Source organism: Scleropages formosus, chromosome 5 (assembly GCF_900964775.1).
Source record: "Scleropages formosus chromosome 5, fSclFor1.1, whole genome shotgun sequence".
In the NCBI taxonomy this organism is placed as follows: Eukaryota; Metazoa; Chordata; class Actinopteri; order Osteoglossiformes; family Osteoglossidae; genus Scleropages; species Scleropages formosus.
The window spans coordinates 8,425,089-8,447,283 of NC_041810.1; the positions used below are offsets into that span (position 1 = coordinate 8,425,089).

A 22,195-nucleotide genomic window follows, 5' to 3' on the forward strand; every position below is an offset into this window, starting at 1 on the left:
ATTGAGCTGGGAGATAAACCCCCCCCCCCATCAGTCCTGCAGATGTTTGTAACGTGAGCCGAGCGCAAGACGAGAGACGCTCTTTAAAGGTACTACATGTACGCTGAAACGGACACCGCTGAAGAAGCAGAGGACATTGTGTGTACAGGGACAGAGCACAGAGGTGTGTGCTACAGAGATGCACTGATGACGTTTGTCCCTCTTTCTGTCCATTTGAGCAGTTTCTGTCAGTCTTCGTCTCTGCGCGTCTGCAGCTCCGAGCGTCCGAGCTGTTGGTGCGAGAAGCTGTCAAATGGAGCCTCGTCTGTAGGTCCGGGGCCCGTCCGGGTCAGCGTGCGCGTCGGTGTAAGAGTTGTGCTTCTCAGGGTCGATTGTGTCTCCGCCTCTTGTCGCCGTTCTCTCTGTGTACTCGTGGTGACCGTCAAGGAGACGGTCGCGCCGCACGGGCTTCTGGGAAACAACGTTACAGCAGCAGTCTGAGCGTTAATGTGTCCGCGATGGTGGCGGTGCGTGAGGGTCTCCGGTGTGAGGAGGTGGGTTGACTCAGCTCTAGGATGAGGGTTTGGGACGAGTCTCAGTCTTCCTCCTTCGCCTGCGGAAACACAAACGGTAAACCTTTCTCTTCGCAATCCATCAGCTCTTCCCCATGTCCGTTTCAAGCAGACTCCCTAAAAAAAAACACGACAATTACATGGGCGAAAACCAGAACTGAGGAATTTACTGTGGAACGTAGGCCACGGATGGAATGAATTTTCCCCGAGGATCTCTTTACATTCTGTGAGGAAAATCTGTGAATTCTTTGGAACTTTCCGGATTTCCGTTTGGATGCGTTCTAGTATCTGATCTGATCTGATCTTCAACCATGTCGTATCAATAGACAAAGACAGTGCGATTAGAGGAACAAGACACACAAGGCTGCCGTTGACATCGCTGACTATAGTGCTTTAACATTCGGGGGGAAGCTGAGGAGCCTCCGCTGTGAAGAAGAGTCAGAACCTCCTTGTGCGGGAATAAGCTCAACCAAGCAGCTGACCCTGTAGCTGCACAAGGAGGTTCTTGCACCACAGCTCTTTCAGGTCACCGCACTTCTAAGGTGTCGTGCTTGAACAGCCTGCTTCGGAACACGCCGCAGCGTTCCAATGTGACCGAGATCCCGATGCCGATTCAGCGGTTTGAAAATGCAAAGTGTCTGTTGAAACCTTTCTGTTGGAGATTTTCTGCTGTGTTTTGGGTCATTTTCTTTGCCGCATGAGACGACGACTCCTGAGCTTGAGAACACTGACCGGTCCTGGATATTCTCCTGGAGAAACTGCACGTACAACCTGAAATTGTTGCTTTCCTCGAAGACCCACAGCATGATGCTCCCGCCACCGCGCTTCACAGCTAGGATGGTTTCATGCTGCCGTGTAGGGTTGTGTTTCTATCAAACCTAAAGCTGTCCGTAGAGCATTGTTCCAGTGGTGCTGTCGAACATCCATGTGTTTTTTAGCTAACTAGAGAGAGGGGCAGCTATGTTTTTTTTTTTTTTTTTTTTTGTGAGCAGTGATTTCCTTCATGGTAGCCTCCCGTGAACACCACTCTTATTCAGGGTTTTTCTTATCGTGGATTCACTAGTGAACAAAGACATGATCGAGTCCAAGAGACATCTGCACATCCACAGTTCTCATTCTCAGGTTCTCGGTTGCCTCCCTGAGCACCGAATCACATTTTTGCAGTGACCTGTGGAGGACACTAGATGTGCTGCCCGTCGTTGGTACTGAACTTGTTCCTTTCGACTGCTGTCAGCCTGAGTCAAACCCGCATGAAATATGGCTTCTTAGTTTAAGGTCTGCGCATCTTTTACCTTTTTTAACTGTAATAATTTCAGTAATAATTTTAGTAATTTGCATGCATGTATTTATATTGCCATATTTTGCAAAATGTTATACTGTTGTCCTGCTGTTTCCTTTTCTACTTATTTCAGTATTAATTTGTTCCAGCTGCATCACTTGTTGAATTGATGTTGTGGAATAAATTCATCTTCCAGCAACAACACGCGTTTCCAATGAGTGTCTGTCTGTCTGTCTGTCTGTCTGTCTGTCTGTCTGTCTGTCCAGCCTAAGCAGAGGGACTCCTGGACAGAACAGACGATGTGAGAGACTTTGTACCGAAGGAAATTTATCACATTTCACTAAACTCAAATGATCTCTCTCTAAAGCTCCTCTGAACGTTTCAACACAGATCAGACTCTACCAGCGAGAGCCGAAGGAGGTTCCGGCGCATTCCAAATGTCCGATTCGCTCCGAGCCCCTTTCAAACCGTCGCCACATCCTCCTTCACTGCCCACAGCTGACACCAAGAAATCTCTGTTCCGGGTGTGCGGAGGTGCGTGGGGATGTTCCTGTGGCTCCTGGCTGTCACTGCCACAGCCTCACCATGTGCACTTCTGTGTGTCACACTTGCGTGAAGAAAACAATGAATAATAATGAAGATCTTCTCACCCCCAGAGGCTTGTTTTCTTGGAATCGGTTATGCCCAAATTCCTTCTTCATCATCCTATAGGTTGAAAGGTAAAAATACACGCAATGTCAGTATCAAGGCAAAAGGGAGACCAAATCGTGTACAGAATCCCTTGATGAGGGGAAGACAAGATCATGTATTAAAAGAAGGGCAGAAGAGAGCACAGCAGAATGCGTAACGCTGACCTGATCAGGAGAAGGGCGAAGGCCGGCGTGGGGCGGAGCACGGCTGTGGCCACGGTGAAGGGGGGGTGCATGCTGAGTTGGGTGAGGGTGTTGAGGCTGGGAATGGTGAAGGTGGGGATGCTGTGGTTGAGTTTGGGGATGCTGAGGGTGGTGAGGTGAGGGGTGCTGCGAATGTGGCGGGTGAGAATACTGGGCTTGGGGGTGATGTGGGGGATAAGGGTGCTGTGGTTGAGGTTGTGGCGGATAAGGGAGTTGTGGCTGAAGTTGAGGGGGGTAGGGATGTTGCGGCTGAGGGTGGGGATGAAGGGGTTGGGGGCTGGAATGTTGAGGTTGAGGTTGAGGGTGGGGGTGTGCAGGTTGAGGGTGCTGAGGGTGTTGAGGGTGTGGAGGGTGTTGAGGGTGTGGAGGGTGTGGAGGGTGTTGAGGCTGAGGCCCAGAATGCTGTGGTTGTGGGTGGGGGTGTGGAGGCTGAGGGTGGCTGTGAAGAGGTTGGGGATTGAGGTGCTGTGGCTGAGGTGGTGGGTGCGGAGGGTAAGGTTGTTGGGGTGGAGGGAGAGGGTGATGGGGGTGAAGTTGTGGATGGGGGTGTTGCGGATTGGGATTGGGGTTCAGGTGAGGCTGAAGGTGAGGCTGCTGGGGAAGATGATGGTCTTCATCATAGTTGTCTGCAATTAGCTTCATCCGACTTTGCGTCTGCATAAACAAAAAGAGAAGCGTGAAGCTCATGAGTGATCAGTTACGCAGTGGCTGCTGTGCCACGTATGGCTTCACGGGTGCATCTATGGCTGAGAAAGTCGCTTTCCTGGTGGGTGTCGACAGGAAGGGTAAAGTCACAGAGGGTACGACTGGAAGGACGAACGTGAAGGCAAGACAGAATAAACGTGACAATGCAGAAGACGGCGACAACATCATCAATACCATTTGTTGTGGATCCCTTGGTGGTTCCCCACAGGTGCCCATACCTGCTGTTTGAGCTGGTGCACTAGCCTGTCCTTCTCCCTTTTCAGAGTCATCACCTCTTCTTGAGTCTTCTTCTTGTTGGATGCAGAAAGCTCCAAAAGTGCAATGTTGGCATCCTTCTCACTAATGGCTGCCAGAAGAGCTTGCTGCCTGAGCAAGGGGTTCATGCGATATGGGGGAACGGATGGGGTAACAGTGTTCGGTCCCAAGTCCACACAAACATACACAAAGTGTGCAGTGAGGTACGAAGACACAGAAACACTTAGAACATCGAAGGCTTACTTCATTTCTAGAATCTCCTCCAACTGCTTCCTGCGCTCTTGCCTGAGACTCATCAGGTGGCTGTCCTTTTCAGCCAGAGACTGCTGAGTTGAGCTCAGCCGGTGCTTGGTGGCATCCAGCTCCTGCCTGGTCTTCTCCAGCGCTGCCGTCAGATCTTCCAGCTGCCGAGAGACGGAGCTTTAAGAGCTGAACAAGCTGCTACGTGTCTGGTAGAGTTTCCGTGAGGGGCGCACAGGGGGCATTCAAACTACTCGCCCAAAGTGCTTCAGCTGGCCTCTAAATGCAGTCAGAATCTAGTATCTCCACAGTTACCTAGGGCCTCACTTGGGGCAACTCCAGGGAGGAGAGAAACCAGTAGTAGTAGCAAAGCCAGTAATGTGTGTGAGGTAAGAGCTGCTACATTGAGTCTACTTTAAGGCTGAACACAAGCTCCAGCTCCAGCTCCAGCTCCAGCTCCTACTCCTGCCCTACCAGTGCGCTGAGGTTCCACGTCCTAACAGTCAGTGTTCACTGCAATGGTCTGACATGTAGGTCTGTCCTCTTTATGTCCTTCCGCTGACTGGCATTGCACCAGCCCCCCACGCCTCGCCGTGCAGTAGGAGCCCCGAGTGGCTTCACACGGAGACACCGATTCCCCTCACTTGACTAATTCATCAGTCAGGATCACGGTTCCCCTGAAACACTTGTGTGTGAGCTTGGGAGGAAACCGAGGCCTGCAGAAGAAAAATCCACAGACTCTTTGCTAAAATCTAACCTTTGTTTGCTGGGAGTTATCGGTAACGTTGTCCTTTCGACATTCCGGTACGATCTGGGCATTGCTCTTCTTCTCCCCTTGCTGGTTGTGCTTGAAGTTGGCACCCTTCTTCGTTTGCTCCTTGGCAGGTCTGCCCACACAAGAGACACGTGCTTCAAGACCATGGAAGGAACGACACATGTAAAACAGACGGAGCCCTTGTAGGCGCATGTCTTACGGACCCCGTCCCCACGGCGAGCCCGGAAGCACGCGGTACAGAAGCAGGTCAGCGTGCAAAAAACGGATGGAGGAGACCCAGAGGACAGCGATTGACTCTTTAGAGACCCAAGAAGTGAGCAGCAAGGCCCTGTCTGTCTGGCACCGAAGCAGCTGACATTCTGTTGTAGACTCGGGGCCGCACATTCACGCGCAGTCGGACTCAGACAGGAGCTGGACTGAGTGTGTGAGCTGGACTGTGTGTGCGAGTCACTAATGACCCAGCATGCATAGATCCATCCCGAACTAATGTGGGGAGAACAGACATTCCCTGAAACCCCACACAGTCTACGGAGGAGGAGAATGAAGGTTGTGAGGACCTTAACGTTGGGAAGGACGGAAAGGCCGTCCCTCTTCCCATTTAAGCACTGTGAAATCGGAGAGGATGCAGTCAGAGCCATGTGTACAAGGGTGGGTGACCAGCAAACAGGGACAAAGCACTGACCTTGGAGCGAGGCTGCAGCGGAACAACCAGCACAACGGCAAAGGAGAAGAGGGAGAAGAGGGAGAAGAAACAAATAAACATGGTCAAAGTCCTAAAAATCCCAGCAGCCATGACCATCCAACGGCCAGTGCACTTCTCTCAGCATTCCCAAGCTGTTGTGGAAGGGAGGCAGGTTGCTCCCTGAGGATGGACATGCGGGGAGGACAGCAGCCTCCAGTGGGACATGCGGCCACTCGGGACACGAGGCGCAGAAACATCCTCTTCGTATGGCTGCAGAAATACACAAGTCTGGAGGACAGGACCTCAAGCACTATATAAATTGTGTGGCAAGACCAACAGGCTCAGCTTTGTGCCCTTAAAAGCAAGAGCTCCAGTTGGCAAGACAAAGGCTGGCGAGGACAGCTGTGTGGGGGGGTGGGGGGCGATGCACGCCGCGAGCTTCAGGGTCAATGGAAGAACGGAAAGGGAGTCGACACACAGCAAACCCTTCAAATAAAGCCATTTCAAGTCCGTGTGCGGAACCGCTGCATTTGGACACGCCGGCAACAGGAAAATGCAGGGTAACTGGAAGGCCGCTGAAGGAGGGACGTGCGACGTGAGGGCACAGTGATGACAGCAACACGCAGGACAGACGGAGGAGCGACGCATTAAGTCTGGAGGGCAAACGGAAGACTGATGGAGGGGAAAATGCCGGAGGTGCGAGGAGACGCGATGGAGGAAGTACGGAGGACTGCAAGGGGGCTGAAGGACGATGGACCTCGGTGGGCAAAGGACTGATGGCGGACAGAACAGCTAGCAAGTCAGACTGAAGAAATGCGAGCGGAAGCAGCCAAAGGTGTCGGCGCAGATGCAGATCCGGGAGGATCGGGTGTTCGCACGCGTTCGTAGGTGCGTGTGCTGACATGCTGAGGTCGTTGCACATGTCGCTTCGGAAAGGCGCTGCAATAGTCATGATGAAGATGTAGGTGTGGAAACAAGTGGCAGAGCGGTGAGAAATGAAGGCGCTGATGATGACTGAGATGTGCTGCAGACGCAGGTGTCAAACGGTCGCAAACGGAGCTGAGCTGCGCAGCCAACTGCTTCGCTAGGGCAGAGCACTCACTTTCCCAAGAAATCCCACATGATCCCCCCTATCTGCTGCGGGGACGCCGACACTGAGCTGTGCCGTTCGGGGGGGGCTCTGCCACCGGAGCGAGGAGCAGCGTGGGGGGGGCTGGGGGGGGGGGGGGGTTTGGGGGTAAAGAGCACAGTTAAGTAAACAGTCGCCAACGATCACTGCAGGTGTGAGAATAAAGAGCCTTTTTTCAGGCTCCAGGAGGTACAGAGATCCTCCTGGGACTAGTGTGCGTGCGTGCGTGCGTGCGAGTGGGAAATGCATTCTATCAGCAGTCTACCGTTGGCACTCCAACTATGGATCGGGTGCAGAACGTACCATTTCTGACACAATTCAAGTACCGCGGTAACCCGTGTTCCCGTACAGATGAGCTCTTTTATTCACGTTTGCTGTCCCCCGGCCCCTTTCTTGCCGTGTCCAAGGCCACTCTGAGCTCTCAGGGCTCATGTGCTCACGTAGGGAAAGGAGGTCGGGGGCAGAGGAGAGCAGGAACAGACACGACTCCTCAAGGATGGACTGTGTTTGGGGGCATCATGTTGGGGGGGGACTTGTTTCAACATTGACCGGAGCCAAGCGGACCGGTGGCTGTAGGAGGGTCGGACAGCCGGTCCCCCGTCCACCGGACACAGAAAATCAGGGAAATGGTGGGAAATCAGGACGAGCGGCTGTGCGGGAAGTGTGCGGGAAGTGTGCGGGAAGTGTGCGGGAAAGAGGAAGGCTGCTACCTTTCCAGCTCAGCAATCTTCTTGTCCTTGTCGGTCTTCTCCGTTTCCACCTCGCGCAGGATCTCCAGCAGGCGCTCCACCTCAGCCTGAGCCTTGCGCGACTCCTCCTTGTAGAAGGAAACCTCCTTTTCCATGAGCTTGGCCTTGTCCACGAGCTCAGGGTGAGTCCTCCCCGGCTCCGCCTCCAGCGCCTGCCTCGGTCGGCGACGGACAGCATCCGACAGGGAAAACGGCAGGAGCGCATGGTTTATCGTCTGCTCGAGGGAAACCCTTGGACGTGCGCGCGCTGCTGCGTGCTCCCTGACATTTCGTGTTGCCGAGCTGCGCTGCAGTAGCAGTCGGGCAGGGACGACAGACCAAGGCTAAATGTGCGAGGAAAGACGCACGCAGGACCCGCGGAGCTGCGGACAGAGGTGACGCGGGCTCGGGGACGCGGACAGCAGGTCGAGGCTACCGTCCTTGGACGGACGTGCATCTCGGGTGGAGCTTTAGGGGCGAAAGGCTCATTTTTCCTCGAGAGCCACTAGAGGCGAGATCAGCGTATTCGTGCTCCGGGGCCCTGCTTCCCACGTTCGTATTTCACACCGATGAGACGCAAAGAGTGACAACGAGCGGTTCCTGTGACGCACGAGCCGACGTTCAGCGGCAGCTTTAGCCAACGTGAGGTCTCTGACACCGAAAACGCTCAAGATGCCCGATTGCGTGACCATGAGAACGTGCGAGACTCGCGAAAACGAGTCCCTTTTGGGAAAGCGCGATGTCATTTTGAAGATTACTCCAAGAATCGACAGCTTTCTCATCGGATAATTCTTTGTGTCCGTTCAGCCGGCGCTTCGCCGAAGCGCGTCCTGCAACCGCCGCGGCCCTCGGGGGGGATCCCTCCGACCGCACGAGGGACCGGGTGCCGAAACCACGTCCTGCTGCTCGGCGCACCGCGCGGAGGCGTGCGAACACGTACCGATGGTTCGGTGTGACGAGCGTGACGGCCTGCGATGACACACCGCTCTGCGCGTTGTAACGATCCGGCTAAGCTAATGAGTTAGCCCAGATCCTCACGTGGATTCCAGAAAGGCGTAAAATTATATAAATCCAGATGGACACAGACAAAAGGACGCTCTTCTTTTTAATATCTTGTGGGAAACTATGGATAACATATTTCACACAGCTGTCCTTACAATAAAATAACCAACATTAAAGCAATCTCCAAAACGTGCGAGGCACAAAAGGTGTACACGGCCACGTATATCAGCCTGCGCGCCCGGGAGCCAGCATCGAGGGGGCGGAGCAACCCCTTAGTCTCCACCATGATACGTCATCATTACAGCGTCAGCGCAGCGCCTTCGCCTCCCGACTCGAGCGAGATCCGAACGTGGCGTCTTTCAACACAACCGTGTCTTTTATTCTAAATGGATGAATTTTTTGAAAAAAAGCACGCGTACAAACACACGGAAGCAGTCCCAGACGTACAGAATGGTACGGCGCTCGTCCTCGACCTCCTCCTACACCGAGCTCTCGACGGGCCTCACGCCGCTCGACTCCTGACGCAATACAGTCCAAAGCGGCCTGAAAATTCCCACGGGTCCCGCTGTGACGGGCGAACGGACGGGAACGGCAACGTGTAGGAACTTTAGGTGAAGAATGTTATATACAAAGGGTTTCGGAGCAAAAACGGAAGCGTTTTCATGCGTCCGGTACAACGCTGAGCTCTTACGCTGCTGCTGATGCGGCTCAGAAGCTGCTCTGCTTGCTGAAGTACGTGGTTTAGAAGGGATTGCGAGGGGGTGCAGGAGCAGGAGCAGGAGCAGGGGCCCAAGGGAAGGGTGATGCAAACATGGTTAAGGGACAAAGTTAGGAGAAGGCAGGGAAGAGCAAGAGGAGAATGTTATGGAGACACAGGCACGTGGGGACAAGAGCAGCAGTGAGAGCAGTAGAGCAACAGGGTGCAGGACGTGTGTCACCAGGCTGCCTCGTGGGGGGGGGCAGTAAATGCAAGTGTTTGAGATGTTCACTGGAAGTCGCTTTGCAGAAAAGAGTCTGCTGAATGAGCGAACGTAAAACACGTGTTTGCTTAGCGTGTGTCTGAGTGCAGGACATGTGTGTGTGTGTGTCTCTGCGTGTCCCAGCAATGCGGCATCAATCGCCAACATCACTCAATCAGGTTAACAAAAAAAGCTGACATATCTTGAGAGCCCGGATAACGTGTTGACAAAGCGATTGTGTTGCAGAGCTAATTTGTCTGTTATCGATTTCGTCAATAATGTGGCGGAACTTATGGGTGAATCCGAGTTCTCGGTTGTGGCAGCAGCGAAATGGTTCGTTGACAGACCTGGGACAAGTTCTCCACACCAGGTCACCACTTTGGTGTGTGGCCAGCAGCCATCCAGTCATCTGGGACTCAGACTCAGCATCATTCTCTCCGTTTCCACCTGAGAAACTAATCTCTTATTTAACTCGTGTTTCCCAGGAGTTTCTCCTCAGTCGCCTGTTTGCAGAAGGTCGGGGAAAGTGGTCTGAGATTCATGTTGAGGACTTCCTTGTGAAACAAATAGGACTCATGCATCCACCCACCCACCCATCCATCCATCCATCCATCCATCCATCCATCCATCCACCCATCCATCCATCCATCCACCCATCCATCCATCCATCTATCCATCCATCCATCCATCCATCCAGCGACTGATGGAGAGACTTGCAGAATTTACGGGCGACTGCAGCACAGCGGACAGGGAGCACAAAGCGGACAGCAGCCATATCACTGGTACACGAATGGGGAACAACGTTCTAAGCCTGGAGGCAGGTGGTTGGGAGAAGCAGCAGCTACGAGGAAAAGACGCGTAAAGCCTTGTTTCTTAGGGCTCCGCGACGCTGGTTACCGACGGACACGGACGTTCACGGCAGCGCCGCTCTTGTACCCACCTTCTGTAACTGTGTCTCTAACTTACTGCATTCCTCCTTCTTCTGCTCAATGGCTATCTCCAAGGACTTCAGTCTCGAGTCCTTCTTCAGGCCAGCGGAAGCCAGGGATGAAGCATGTTCCTTCAGGTCTATTAAATTTGACTGAAATAATAAGAAACGAGGATGACCTGTTTTCTTGTGCATTTTAGTAATAATCCCTTTAACCACGAAGCACGTTGAAGCAGTTTGTGCAGCACTAGAGCTCAATTCCCACTGCAGCCCCGGCACACGAATGCTACTTTAGAGCTAGTCGAGCAGAATAACGCAGGGATTTCAGCTCGGAGCCAAGTGGACATTTACAACGGCAGCATGCCCCCCCCCGCCCGCCCCATGCAGAGCAGTACACTTGTCCTACTCCATGCATCTGGACAGACAAACTGTCCGTGTTGACTGACGGACAAGCTGTCCACCATGCACTTGGACAGGCAGGCTTTCCCCAAGGCCCCGACGTCAACTTCAAGACAGACATGCAGACTGAGAGGGAGACCCTCCTCCATGCTGAGAGACACCACTGGTCCCCATGCTAACTGACCTCCTTTTCTGTGAGCTCTACCTGCAGAGCGTTGACCTTCTCCTTCAGCTCCTTGTTTTCCTGCCTGTATGACTCCGCCTCCTCCAGTCTCTCTCGATCCTCACGCTCCCTTTGTTCTTTCAGACGTTCAATGATTCGCTCCTGATGCCGTTCATGGCAGAGCACAGGAGTCAGCCCCCCCAAACTTCAGCTGCAGTTGTGTGTGTGTGTGTGTTTCGAGTCAAAAACCGAACCGGTCGGCGTCACCGAATGGTCCCACCAAAATAATGAGTCAGCGGGAAACTGTGGGTGGTCCTATTCGAATACCGAGACAGGACGAAGCTGTGTGTGGTCCTACCGAAACATCAAGGCACCAGGAAGCTGCAGGTGCTCCTATCCATGTCCGAGTCTCGATAGCAGGGTCTACATAACGTGGTCTCGGGTGATGTGTTCCCAAGTGATAAATGCGTGTCGATTTCTCGGTATGCGGACCGGGACAGGTTGTACCTTCTGGGCCAGCGCCTCCTCCAGGGTGGCCAGCGCAGTGTCAGTGTTGCTGGAGTCAGTCTGCAGTGACTTCACCCTGTCTTTCAGGTTACTCAGCTGCTTGTCCTTGTCTCGAAGTTGCTCTTGGAGATTCTCGATCTTGGAGCGGAACAGGCGTGAAACAGGAAAAGTACCAAAGTCATGCTGTACAACGACCTGTGACTTTAGTGCAATGCCTGGATGTACTGTAGCGTCAGATTGTAAGATATACTAGCCTAGAGATCACAGCCTAGACAATGTTTCGAAAGCCTCTCTTCCCGTCAGTCAGAAAACCACGTGAAGGAGGACGAGAGCGGAGGAACACGAAGGACCGGATTACGAGAAACTGGGTTCACCGTGCTTTACGGCCCACCTTCTTCTGAAGGACGTTGATCTTCCGCTCCTTCACTTCAAGCATGTCCTTCATGTCCCTGATCTCTCCAGCCAATGTGCCCTTTTCCTCAGTGAGGTCCTGAAGCTGCTTGGTCTTCTTGTTCAGGAAGGACTCTTTTTCCTCTAAGCGCAGCCTCAAGGCGTCCACCTGCACAAAAACAAGCGTGATTATAAGCGTTCGTTGTGCCTTTGGATGTGGCTGCGAATCTAACTCGGCTTCTTCTCCCTATGTCTGCATGGGGTTTCCTCCAGCTCTTCCAGGTTTCCTGCCGCAGCTCGAAGATGTGTTTCAGGTGAACCGGTGACTCTACGTTTCCTGTATTGCAGGATTCTTCAACTGCTTTCTCGTGAGGTCGGGTTATCAATGATGTGTCTGCAGGACTGGAGTGTCCTCCAGAGAGAAATGCTCCCATGTACCTGGACGCCACGTGGAGCGCAGCTATGGGCTTTCGGCAACCAGAGCAGCAGGTGAACCTAAAGCAAGCGTCTGGCTGAAGGCTGAAGGCCGGCCTCACCTCCGTCTGAAGAATAGCTGCTCGCTGTTCTTTGGCAGTGAGAGACTCTTTTAGCACCTCGATGTGTTGCTTGCAGTCGGAATTTTGATTGTTCACGGTCTCAAGCTTTGTTTGTAAGGCCAGAAGCTCGGACTCCTTCTTTGACACCTCCAGCTTCAGCTGATCGATCTGCCAAACGGGAAAGATAGAAAGTCAAGTTAATTCTGCACATCTCAGTACAAACCAGTACAGAAGGTGCGTTAGACCGGCAGAAGTAGCTGGATTCTCAGAGTGTAAAACCAGGATGCTTTACCTTGCTTTTCATGAACTTGGAATGGTTCTTGTAGACCTCCATCTGTTTGATCTCCTCTTCGCGGTCCTCTGTGTTCAACAAGCCGTTTGCCTTCAGCATCTGGATCTCATCCTCCAGGTCCCGAATATTCCTCTCCAGGGACGCAATTTTAGTATCCTGGACAACAGAAAGGCAAAGGAATTACTGACTAGCAAGAGAACGTGAAAACACGACAAAATGAGCTGCAAGCGTGAGCACAGCGAGCGACGACGTGAAACACGGTTTATGCGGACAACTCCGGGACGAAAAACTCGAGCGCTGAAACCGAGATCCGATCACCATTTGGCTAAGGGTCCCCAGCGCCCCTTTGTGCGTCGGGATCAGAGCCGTAGCCGTAGACGACGGCGACGCTCCGTTCGGCACCGTCTCACCGCACTCTCCACGCAGCTCTTTGAATAAATAATACCCTGTCCCTCGTGTTAGACATGCTCCACCTCCCAGCCTCGTGAAGCGTGAGGCAAAGTTCACGTCGCTTTTCCACACGCTGCACTCGGCCAGTGGCTCACGCGGCCCCGGGAGAGAGCCCGCAGGCCAGGGAAGGCCACATCTCCACGACGTTCTCAATGTACCGCTGGGAAAAGGGCAGAGATACGGAGAAGGCCGGCTCCCGTCTGACTGGGCAACAGATGTTCCCTCTACGAAGCAGATTTCATGAGGTAACCTGCCACACGCAGGAGGACCTTTAGCCCTGGCACCACGACGCACGTGTACACCGCTGCTTGGATCTCCCCAGCTGAGCCCCCCCACCACCACCACCGTGAGGGTCAGGGTGGTCCGCAATCAGGGCCCCGGACACTGAGCCGACTGCCCTCGGCACACACCCTTATTACACGCCTCTCGAGTTGTACCGCGGTACCGTGTTCGCCGTCAACGTCCCATTGCGCGCAAACGTCCTCCACGCAGCGACTGCGACACGACTTCAGGCGGAGCACCGAACCCTTTCGCCGCAGTCTCCCGGGACTCCGGCCTCGTCCCTCCGCCTACACGCAGCCGCTTCGTGCGACGCGGCAGAGAAGCGCGTTGGCGACGCACCTCGGTGATGATGAGCGGCGAGGAGGTGAGGTCGCCTGTCGGGTCTGTACCCGACGGGCGCGGGAAGCCGCTTCCACGCCACAGACGCTCAGCCGCGCTCCGTGCACCGCTCGGGGACGCAGATGACCCGGTCACAGCGACGAAGGCCAGCAGGACCAAGCGCTGCTTCCCCACTAACACGCACCACGAGTCACGGGTGACCCGAAGGTTCGTCCAGCTTTCACAACAAGTACTTGGCTCTTGACCCTCGCACCTAACTGATGGCCTCACGCTTTCCCACTTTGTCCTCTCTCGCACGTTTTAGGAGCTGGACCGTCTCTTCTGTCTCCGGCACCTCCCGGCCGAGCGTGGAACGTCGTACCTTCATCTCCAGGACAGTCTGCAGGGCTTTGGTCTTGGCCGGATCCTGATGGAGCTGGTTTCGCCGGTGGAGCTCCTGCGGGCAGAACCCAGCGCGTGTCATCTTATGGATGCGTGGAGATACGTGACAGACCGTGCGTGACACAGGGAAGCAAGTGAACGCAAACCAGTCGCTCGTCACTAACGTCACTCATCGAGCGAGATGAATACGAGCGGAGTTGGGGCACCGATGTGCGAAAGAGCCACTTTGCGCAATTTGAAACAGTTCTAAGCAGTCGCGTTAAATGCTGCTCTGGTCTTCTGAGCTGTGCCTCCGGGATAGGCTCCAGAGCACCGGGAACCTGCCTTAGGACGCAGCAAGCGCACATCAGTAGTGAGAGAGCGAGAGCGAGAGAGAGAGAGAGAGAGAGAGAGAGAGAGAGAGAGAGAGAGAGAGAGAGAGAGAGGGAGAGAGAGAGAGCGCGGTTGGACTGAAACTGGTACCACTTGACAGCGGTCCAGAACATTAAGAAGCCAGATTTGAATCAAAGTAACTTGATACTTGAATCGTTTTCTGACCTGAAACTTTTCAGTCGAGTTCTGGAGTCCCTTTCGGTAACAGAACTCCTACTGGACTCGCCGGGACCGTTCCGGTCACCCCAGACCCCGACGCGCATCGTACAGTCATCGTTCGCGCAGCGCTCCGCTCGGCGCCGGCGCCGGCACGCACCTCTCGAAGCTGCAGGTTCTCCTTCTCCCTCTGGTCCAGGATCACTTCGAGGTGGCTGAGCTGCGAGTCGGCGTCGGCCAGGCGGCGGGAGCGTTCGCTGTCGCATCCCAGCCCCTTGCTTTGCAGCATCTCCAGCAGCTTCTTGATGGACTCATCGCGTGCCCCCAGCGTCTGCTTCTGCGTCTCGATGCGCAGCTCCATCTCCTCAAGCGTCTTCCTCAGGAGGAAAAGCTCTTTGGCTTGCCGCTCGTGCTCTGCTTGCAGGCGGCGGAAGTTGTCTTCGTTGAGCTCGATGGTGGCATGCTCGACCCCGCGACCGACGCTCTCCTGCTGGAGCAGCAGGTTCAGGTCTCGCTGGGTGCGTAGCTCGTCCTGCAAGGCTTGTATGGTCATCTGGAGATGCTGCGGGTGGGAGAAAGGAGATGTGTGTGCGTGTGTGTCTTAGGGCGCCGCGGATCGTGGGTCAGCGCTGCATGTAGGACGAGACAGGGCCGGAAAAAACGCCCTGGGTTCTGCAGGGAAATTCAGATGCGGCGGCCCAATGTGACACGTGTGGCATCAGCGCGCTACGCCGTGCAGCACGTCACCTACACGCACCGGCACCGCTGCCGAATACACTTACGCTTCCGTCTCCTGCCGCGCATGGTAACGTGTAGAGTTCGGTGAAAACGTGAGTGCGCGACCCTGAAACACTCAGTCATTTTGAACATAATAAGTCATGTGGGCGTCTGATTTTCATATAAATGCTATTAATGTGTTACGGTGAGCGCATTTCGGGGGGCGCGGTGACGCAACATGTTTGAGCGAGTCCTGCTCTCCGGTGGGTCTGGGGTTCGAGTCCCGCTTGGGGTGCCTTGTGTTGGACCGGTGTCCCGTCCTGGGTGTGTCCCCTCCCCTCCGGCCTTACGCCCTGAGTTGCCGGGTTAGGCTCCGGCTCGCCACAGCCCCGCTTGGGATCAGCAATTTCTGACTGTGACTGCGTGTGTGCGTGTGTGTGTGTGTGTGTGTGCGCGCGCGTGCACCCATTTAGCAAATCGCAGTGGAAGCTTCTCCTTTCCAATTGCTTCTTTAATGAAATGTGGAAATTTCCTGCAATTGGAAAAATTAACATGCCCTTATATTAAATACCATGTGTTACCCCACTTGGCAGGAAGAACCATGTCATCATTTTTGTAACCGTCTCTCGGTCTCTTGCACTTCCGTTTTTTTCAGCAGTTGCCCACGATCTTCTCTGCATATCGACTTTTTCGTCAAAGTGTCGAAGTGGAAAAGACGAGTGTTTGTCCACCGAGCGAGCAGCTGACAGTGAAGAACCCCCACATGGAGAAGGTGTCTGGGTGCTCTCTATTGCTACCCCGTGATGGACCGAGCGCCATCCAGAGCGCACCCGTCCCAGCCTAACGCCCAGTTATTCTGGGATAGGCTCCAGACCACCCTGACCCTGACAAGAACGAAAAGGGTATGGAAAGCGAGTCTCTTTACTGCCGTCTGTAGCTCTCGGCATAACCGCAGGGGGCAATTTGTGCACCGCAGACAGAAATGTGAGAAAACAGACAAGTGAGGAAAAGAGAACGAACGAACGAACGAACGAACGAACAAAGAACCTCTCGCTGTACCACTCATAAGACTAAACGTCCCGCAGCAGCGAGGCTCCGGAGCGCGAAGGCGACGCACCCCGACGCACCCCGACTCACCGCGTTTACACCAGACGACGTGCGTTTATAGCAAGTGGCTCCAGCGTGAAGCAACTGCTGTGCGTCACAGTGCGGCTCAGCAGCTGTCCGGGTGGGACACGCGGTGCGTTTCAGGTGAGTGGCGCCAAAAGAGGAGATGAAGAGAAACAGAAACGAGTGCCGGTGAAACGCGAGCTCAGCCCAGAACGAAATCGAATTGCTTCGTTTCGGCGGAAACTCGAGAACGTTTCGGACGGACGTCCGACCGTAAGCGACGCCGTGCTTCCTGGAGCCGCGGCCTTCCTGCCTGCCAGCTTTCGAGCGACATGGAGACGTCCCCGCCGGCAAAGAGCCGCACCAAAATAGCACGAGAAAGTGACCGAATCGGTTCAGCGTTACGATGAACTCATCATTTATATCCTGCCTCCCTTCTCTGATGAAAGGAGGCGAGAGCCGCCATCTACTCGTCTCTACTCCTCTGCTCGTCCCGTCCGGGAGCCCATCCGCTGGGGGTGGGGGGGCGTTGAGCTTCACGGCGAAGGCCGACCTGGAGACAGTGTCTCGGCGGAGCCACTCGTCCGTTACTCTTTGCTTTGGGGGGTCATGAGGTGAGGAGTTACGACAGACAACGTTGATCCAGAGGCTGGGAAATGAGACGTTGCCAAGTTTTTGCACTTTAATGAGGACAAAGTGGGGGCTTCACGCAGCTGGGACGACATGTTCGTGTCATGAGCACGTCTGGCACCTCTGGCACCGCACACACCGAACCGCATAACGTGTGTGCCCAAGCATGACACCAGAGGAACCAAGCTGAGGAAACAGAGGGACAAGGAGGGACACGGAGGGACACGGAAACACGGAAGGACACAGAGGGACACGGAGGGGCACACAGACATGGAAAGAGACGGATGGACAAGGAGGGACACAGAGGGACACGGAGGGAAACAGAGGGGCACACAGACACGGAAAGACACGGATGGACAAGGAGGGACACAGAGGGACACGGAAACATGGAAGGACACGGAGGGACACGGAGAGACACCCTGCTCTTACAACAAAGTGATCACCTGCCGATGTGACTCACACGCAGACCCGCGCTGATTCATGAACGCTGCTGTGGGGAGAAGATGCCACAACACTGAGCCATCTGCGCCCAAGATGTTCATTACAGAAAGTGTAAAGAAACTGTTTTGTGGTGAGATGCGTAAGTGATGGGGTGACCGAATGTGTCAGAAACGCTCAAGTGCTTCTTGAACGCTGTCACACCTCTTTAAGTGTGTGCAGTGGGACGCCGGACTGTCCTTCGGCGGAATGTGCCGGTTCTCGGAGGGATGGAGGACGTGGGAATCTACTCATTGCGCCCCAAGACTTCCCACAATCTCCGCTAAGTTTAACTCCGATGAACAGAGATCCAACGGAAGGTGACGTAGCTGTCTCTGTATCGGTGTCACCATCTCGCAATAGGAGAGCATCACGAGAGCACCGTTTCCAGCGCTGGGTTCATGCCGTCTGCACGAATGCCTTTATGGACATCGGAGGCCCATGAGATGGTCGTCCATCCCTTGACAGGTCCACCGCGTGCAGCTGCGTGCAGCTGCCAGCCGCTTTAGTGTGCGTTGTCCCTGGTCTCCGAATTGGCGGCCCCACGCTACCCGGCAGCCTCGCGTTGCTCACATTGCGCGCTTTTGACCGGGTCAGAGAGCTCGGTGAGCATGATGCTCATTTTGGAGGCGGAGCCCGAGCGTTTTTTGAGAACCGTAGCGTTAAGAGTGAGCTTCACGTCGCAAAAAAAGAACGTTTGCGATATATGTTTCTGTTTCCCTGCCAACATCAACGAAACTAACGTACCCTTCGTGTTCTGGAACACGAAGGCGTGGCGACCTCTTCCGGGGCTTCCTACCTGCTCAGGCCCGCTCTCGCACCCTATCTGGCGAGAGGCTGCCGTGATGGCGGCGACGGTTCGCACGCAGCCGTATCGGTCCACGCAACCGCCCTTTTCAGCTGAGCCCCACGGGCCAAGGATCCCTCGGGTGCCGTCTCATTGCTGCACGTGGGTTCTAAAATATACCTGCATACAGGTGCTTTTCCACACGTGTGCCTGCAGAAGGCGAAACATGGTGAAAACGATGGCAACACACACCTGGTTCTCCTCATGAGCCACCCTCATCTGCTCCCTTAGCAGGGAGGTCCGGGCCACCTCCTCCTTGCGCACGCCTCGCTCCCTCTTGAGCTCCGGGCTCCAGAAGCTGCGTGCTCCAGCAGCCGAAGAGCCCATTTTGCCCTCCTTCGCATCCAGTTCGCGGCGCAGCAGCTCGTTGTCCCTCTGCAGGTCCCTCAGCTGCAGCTGCAGGTCCAGCATGGTGGTGTCGCGGGTGTGCCGCAGCCCCGAGGGCACCCCCTGCTGGTGCTGTTGAAGCATGGAGAGTGACCCCAGGTCACCGTAGGACAAGAGGTCAGCGTGCGGCAGCCCCAGGGTTGCGATGTTGGGGCTGCTGCCCATAGCGGTGACGCGACCCCCGTGCAGGGCGCGGCTGGCGGCCCGGCCCACCGTCACCACGGCCTTGGGGTACGTGGTGGACCCGATGCCCTCGTGGTCGCTCAGGTACATGGGTCCAGAGGTGGCGTAGGCGGCATTCAGGGACTGGATGTTCTCCATAGACAACGTCTTGCCGCCTCCCCCGCTGCTGGCAGCCCTTCGGTGGCCCAGACGGGGCGACCTGGGCAAGCGGGGGGACCGTGAAGGGCTCCCCTCAACATTGGCCACAGCTCTCGTGCTCCCGTACATCTCCGAAACGAGCGTCTCCTCAGTTGTCTCGCTTCTCGGAGGAATGGATTAGTGCGTTGTAGCCCTTGGGACGCGAAGAGGCCTGGGCCTGCATGAGGAAGCGGCGAAAGAGAAAGAGTCAAAACACCAGCTCCTGACAGTCTACAGCAGTCTACAGGATCCTCTTAAGGTCTGTGGGCTGCTCATGGAGAAGAAGTTGCAACATGCCAGTGTATGAGTAGGAGGCCCCATGAATACTAAAGGTTCATGGTGAAGGAGCCCCGAACAACCAACACTGAGAGACAGCAGCTCGCCAGCATGACTCTGGTCAGAGCTCTGACTGGGATGAAAATGGCACAGAGCGTGGCACTGGAGGTGGGTGGGATGCACGGGGGGGGGGTGCGACACGCAGTGGGATTGAGTAACGCTGCACAGGATGATTAAACCTGGGGATGAAGTACTTCTCAAAGGGACCAAGATGACTCTGTGTCTGCCGGTATCTCAACCTTCTTGACTTGTACCGAGCAGGACGACGCAAAGTTACCTATTTTGTCTTGCAGGTGCTATTACATTGAGCGTTTCCTTACAGCCATGAAGGATTGTGGACATCGATCACATTTCTTAATGCTCTCTTTGAAGAAGTCATCAGTGACTCTGTCTTGTGTTTCAGTGTCCCCGACGTTCTCCGTGAGGACTGTAATCCAACACAAGAGCTCAGAATTGAAGAGACAAAAATGGAGGGACACGAGAGGTGCAAAGTAAACTGGGGCTTGTTCTTCTGCTCAGAAAGTGAGAGAAAAGAGTACGTGAGCACGCTGCTCGATGTACGACCGTGTGTTGAACTCACACACGCTGACTGAAACCAGTTATTCCGAGCGGGGTCGTGGCGAACCAGGGCCCGACCCAGCAGCATGGGGTGCAGGGCTGGAGGGGGAGGGGACACACCCGGGATGGGACGCCCATCCATCGCAAGGCACCCCGAGCAGGGCTCGAACCCCCAGACCTGCCGGAGAGCAGGCGCAGGGAAACCCGCTTGCGCCACCACACCGCTGCACACTCCATAATGGTACCCTTGACGGATTACTGCACGGAGCCTGACCGGGGCTACGAGCCCAACCGAACCTGGCGGGGAGGTTCTCCATCGCACCTCCAACACACGAGCAGCACAAACTCAAACTCACAGGAGCCTGAACGTCGCCACCTTCACGGTGACGCACGGCGACGCACATGATTGTGTGATACGGAGCAGTCGTGTGCCTGCAGAGTTAAACGATGACCGGCGATGGACACTGATGACCACACTGGACACTGTGGTCGGTGCCGCTGCCAAGACGGAGGAAGGTTGGCAAAGCACCGATGTGCCATACAGTAGGTATCCACATATTGCATCGAATCGACGAGCCGTTCCATGGTGCTCTTCCGTTGGACTGTTACACGGAATGGTTACAATGTATCCTCCTTCCACTCGGAAACACCCCCCGCCCCGCCCCGCCCCGCCACGCCCCGCCACCCACTCTCCTGGCAGTATAACGGCGCAGCGAAGGCGCGTCTTGCGGGTATAAGGCACGGGACCTGTGACGGCACAACCGTTTGGAAAAGGACATTTGAGAAAGGTGGCGAACGGCTCTCCCGAAATAGGACACGTACCGCCCGCCGATCGCAGCCCAGATACGAGTCGGCACCCAGCGAGTGTCGTCAACGCCCCCACGTCACTCTGATTGGCTGACAGCGCGAAGTAGAAATATCTCTGATGTCGATTGGTGGAAAAGCCGTCAGTTACCACGAAAGTCCAAATGCTGACCAATTAGGGGGCACATTGGCGCGGCGCTTCCAGTATTAAATCCTCCGGCTCTAATGATACATTAAGGTCGGTAGCGCACAAAAGCGCCGAGAAGCGCCGTTTGACACGAGCGCAGCTGCGTCCATCGTTCGCGTTCTTGAAATATTACAGATGTGAATCCAAGCACGAGACACGGCCGACGACTAATGATGCTCATTCGTGTTCATCATGGGACCGTCCTTTGTGGTCACGTTCGGTTCGCTAGATACGCCGATTAGCTGTGATAATAATACAGTATTGAGTATAATTTTATTACGTGGCTGCCGATGCATTTAATTAATTGCAACGCCGGTGCAATTATCCGTAACCTGCGTGCGTGCGTGCGTGCGTGCGTGGGTGTGTTTGAGCCGTAATCGACTGCGCCTCGGGGCAACGGCTACGGCTCACATTGATTGACCGGTTCCTATAATTTGAAGATTCCGCTTCATCATCATGCAAACAGATTGTGTACACGATTCATTTCGAACAATTTCAGACGCATCGCTTGCAGTAACAGAACGACACTTGAACCTTATAACGAGGGCGAGGCAAAGCAGCTGCGCAAGCCAAGGTGGTCCCGGAGAGTCGGGTCCCTGATAATTCCGGCCGCGCACGCTCGGTAACGGCTTCTTACCGCAGCCCCCCGCATCGACGACAGCGGCTCTTTACCGTCACTCCCCGGGCCGAAACGAACGAACACTCACTCACTCACTCACTGACTGACTGACTGACTGACTGACCGACCGAGTGCGTCTGCGGTGACCGTGCAGTGCAGTGCAGTGCAGTTCGCCACGACCAGCGAGAGCAGCAAGAAGAGCCCAGCTTCATCATGGAAGGAAAAAGGCTGCCGCTGCACATGATGATGACCGTCGTCGATCACGTACCTCCTCCATGATCCTAATTCCGCCCCGCGATCGCCGTTCCAGAGTCGCGCGTGATCCCGCATCCCGCATCCCGCGCGCATCGCGCATCCCGCATCCCTGCCGGCCGCCCCCTGCTCACCGATCGCAGCATCCCAGCATCCTCGACCTGCCCGATCATTGGACCGCGGACGAGCCCTCGCGGCCGGATGGAGGCAGTTCGGCGACGGGCAGGTGAGCGCGCCTGTCGCGCGTCTCTCCTGTCGTGTCGCGCGCCTCCCTTCACTTGTCTCCTCGGAGGCGGACGCCGGGACGGTCGCGGAGCGACGGCGGATGGCGAGGAGCCCCAGAGCCCCGGAGATCCGGCTGCGTCGCGACGCTGCTCTTTTTCTCTGCTAATCATGTGCACATGATGATGATGATCATCATCATCGCGGTGTCGCGCTACGCAAATTGCCACTTGCTGAGTAGCGGCTCGTTTCTGAAGATGCGCGGCTTCGAGTCCCACTTCCGTCTTATTCAGTCT

At 55.2% G+C, this 22,195-nt stretch overlaps 1 protein-coding gene across 4 annotated transcripts; it reads right to left on the reverse strand.

Moving 5' to 3' along the window:
- Nucleotides 1-516: 516 nt before the first annotated feature.
- On the reverse strand, nucleotides 517-22,195 carry LOC108933839 (ERC protein 2-like). 4 transcript variants are annotated; one of them, XM_029251729.1, is made up of 18 exons: nucleotides 21,812-22,195; nucleotides 18,367-19,099; nucleotides 14,554-14,955; nucleotides 13,846-13,920; nucleotides 12,414-12,569; nucleotides 12,122-12,289; nucleotides 11,587-11,754; nucleotides 11,196-11,333; nucleotides 10,710-10,850; nucleotides 10,139-10,279; nucleotides 7,220-7,410; nucleotides 5,381-5,392; nucleotides 4,681-4,810; nucleotides 3,927-4,087; nucleotides 3,647-3,794; nucleotides 2,685-3,377; nucleotides 2,481-2,535; nucleotides 517-592 (listed from the first exon to the last, which is right to left on the reverse strand). In XM_029251729.1, the coding sequence occupies exons 2-17, from the start codon at nucleotides 19,009-19,011 to the stop codon at nucleotides 2,509-2,511; spliced, it is 3,396 nt and encodes a 1,131-aa protein (XP_029107562.1). In that variant the 5' UTR covers nucleotides 19,012-19,099; nucleotides 21,812-22,195; the 3' UTR covers nucleotides 517-592; nucleotides 2,481-2,508. The 4 variants fall into 4 exon arrangements, with proteins under 4 accessions (XP_029107562.1, XP_029107561.1, XP_029107563.1 ...); XM_029251728.1 differs by having other exon boundaries at nucleotides 21,694-22,195; XM_018751196.2 differs by lacking the exon at nucleotides 517-592 and adding an exon at nucleotides 598-668 and having other exon boundaries at nucleotides 21,694-22,195.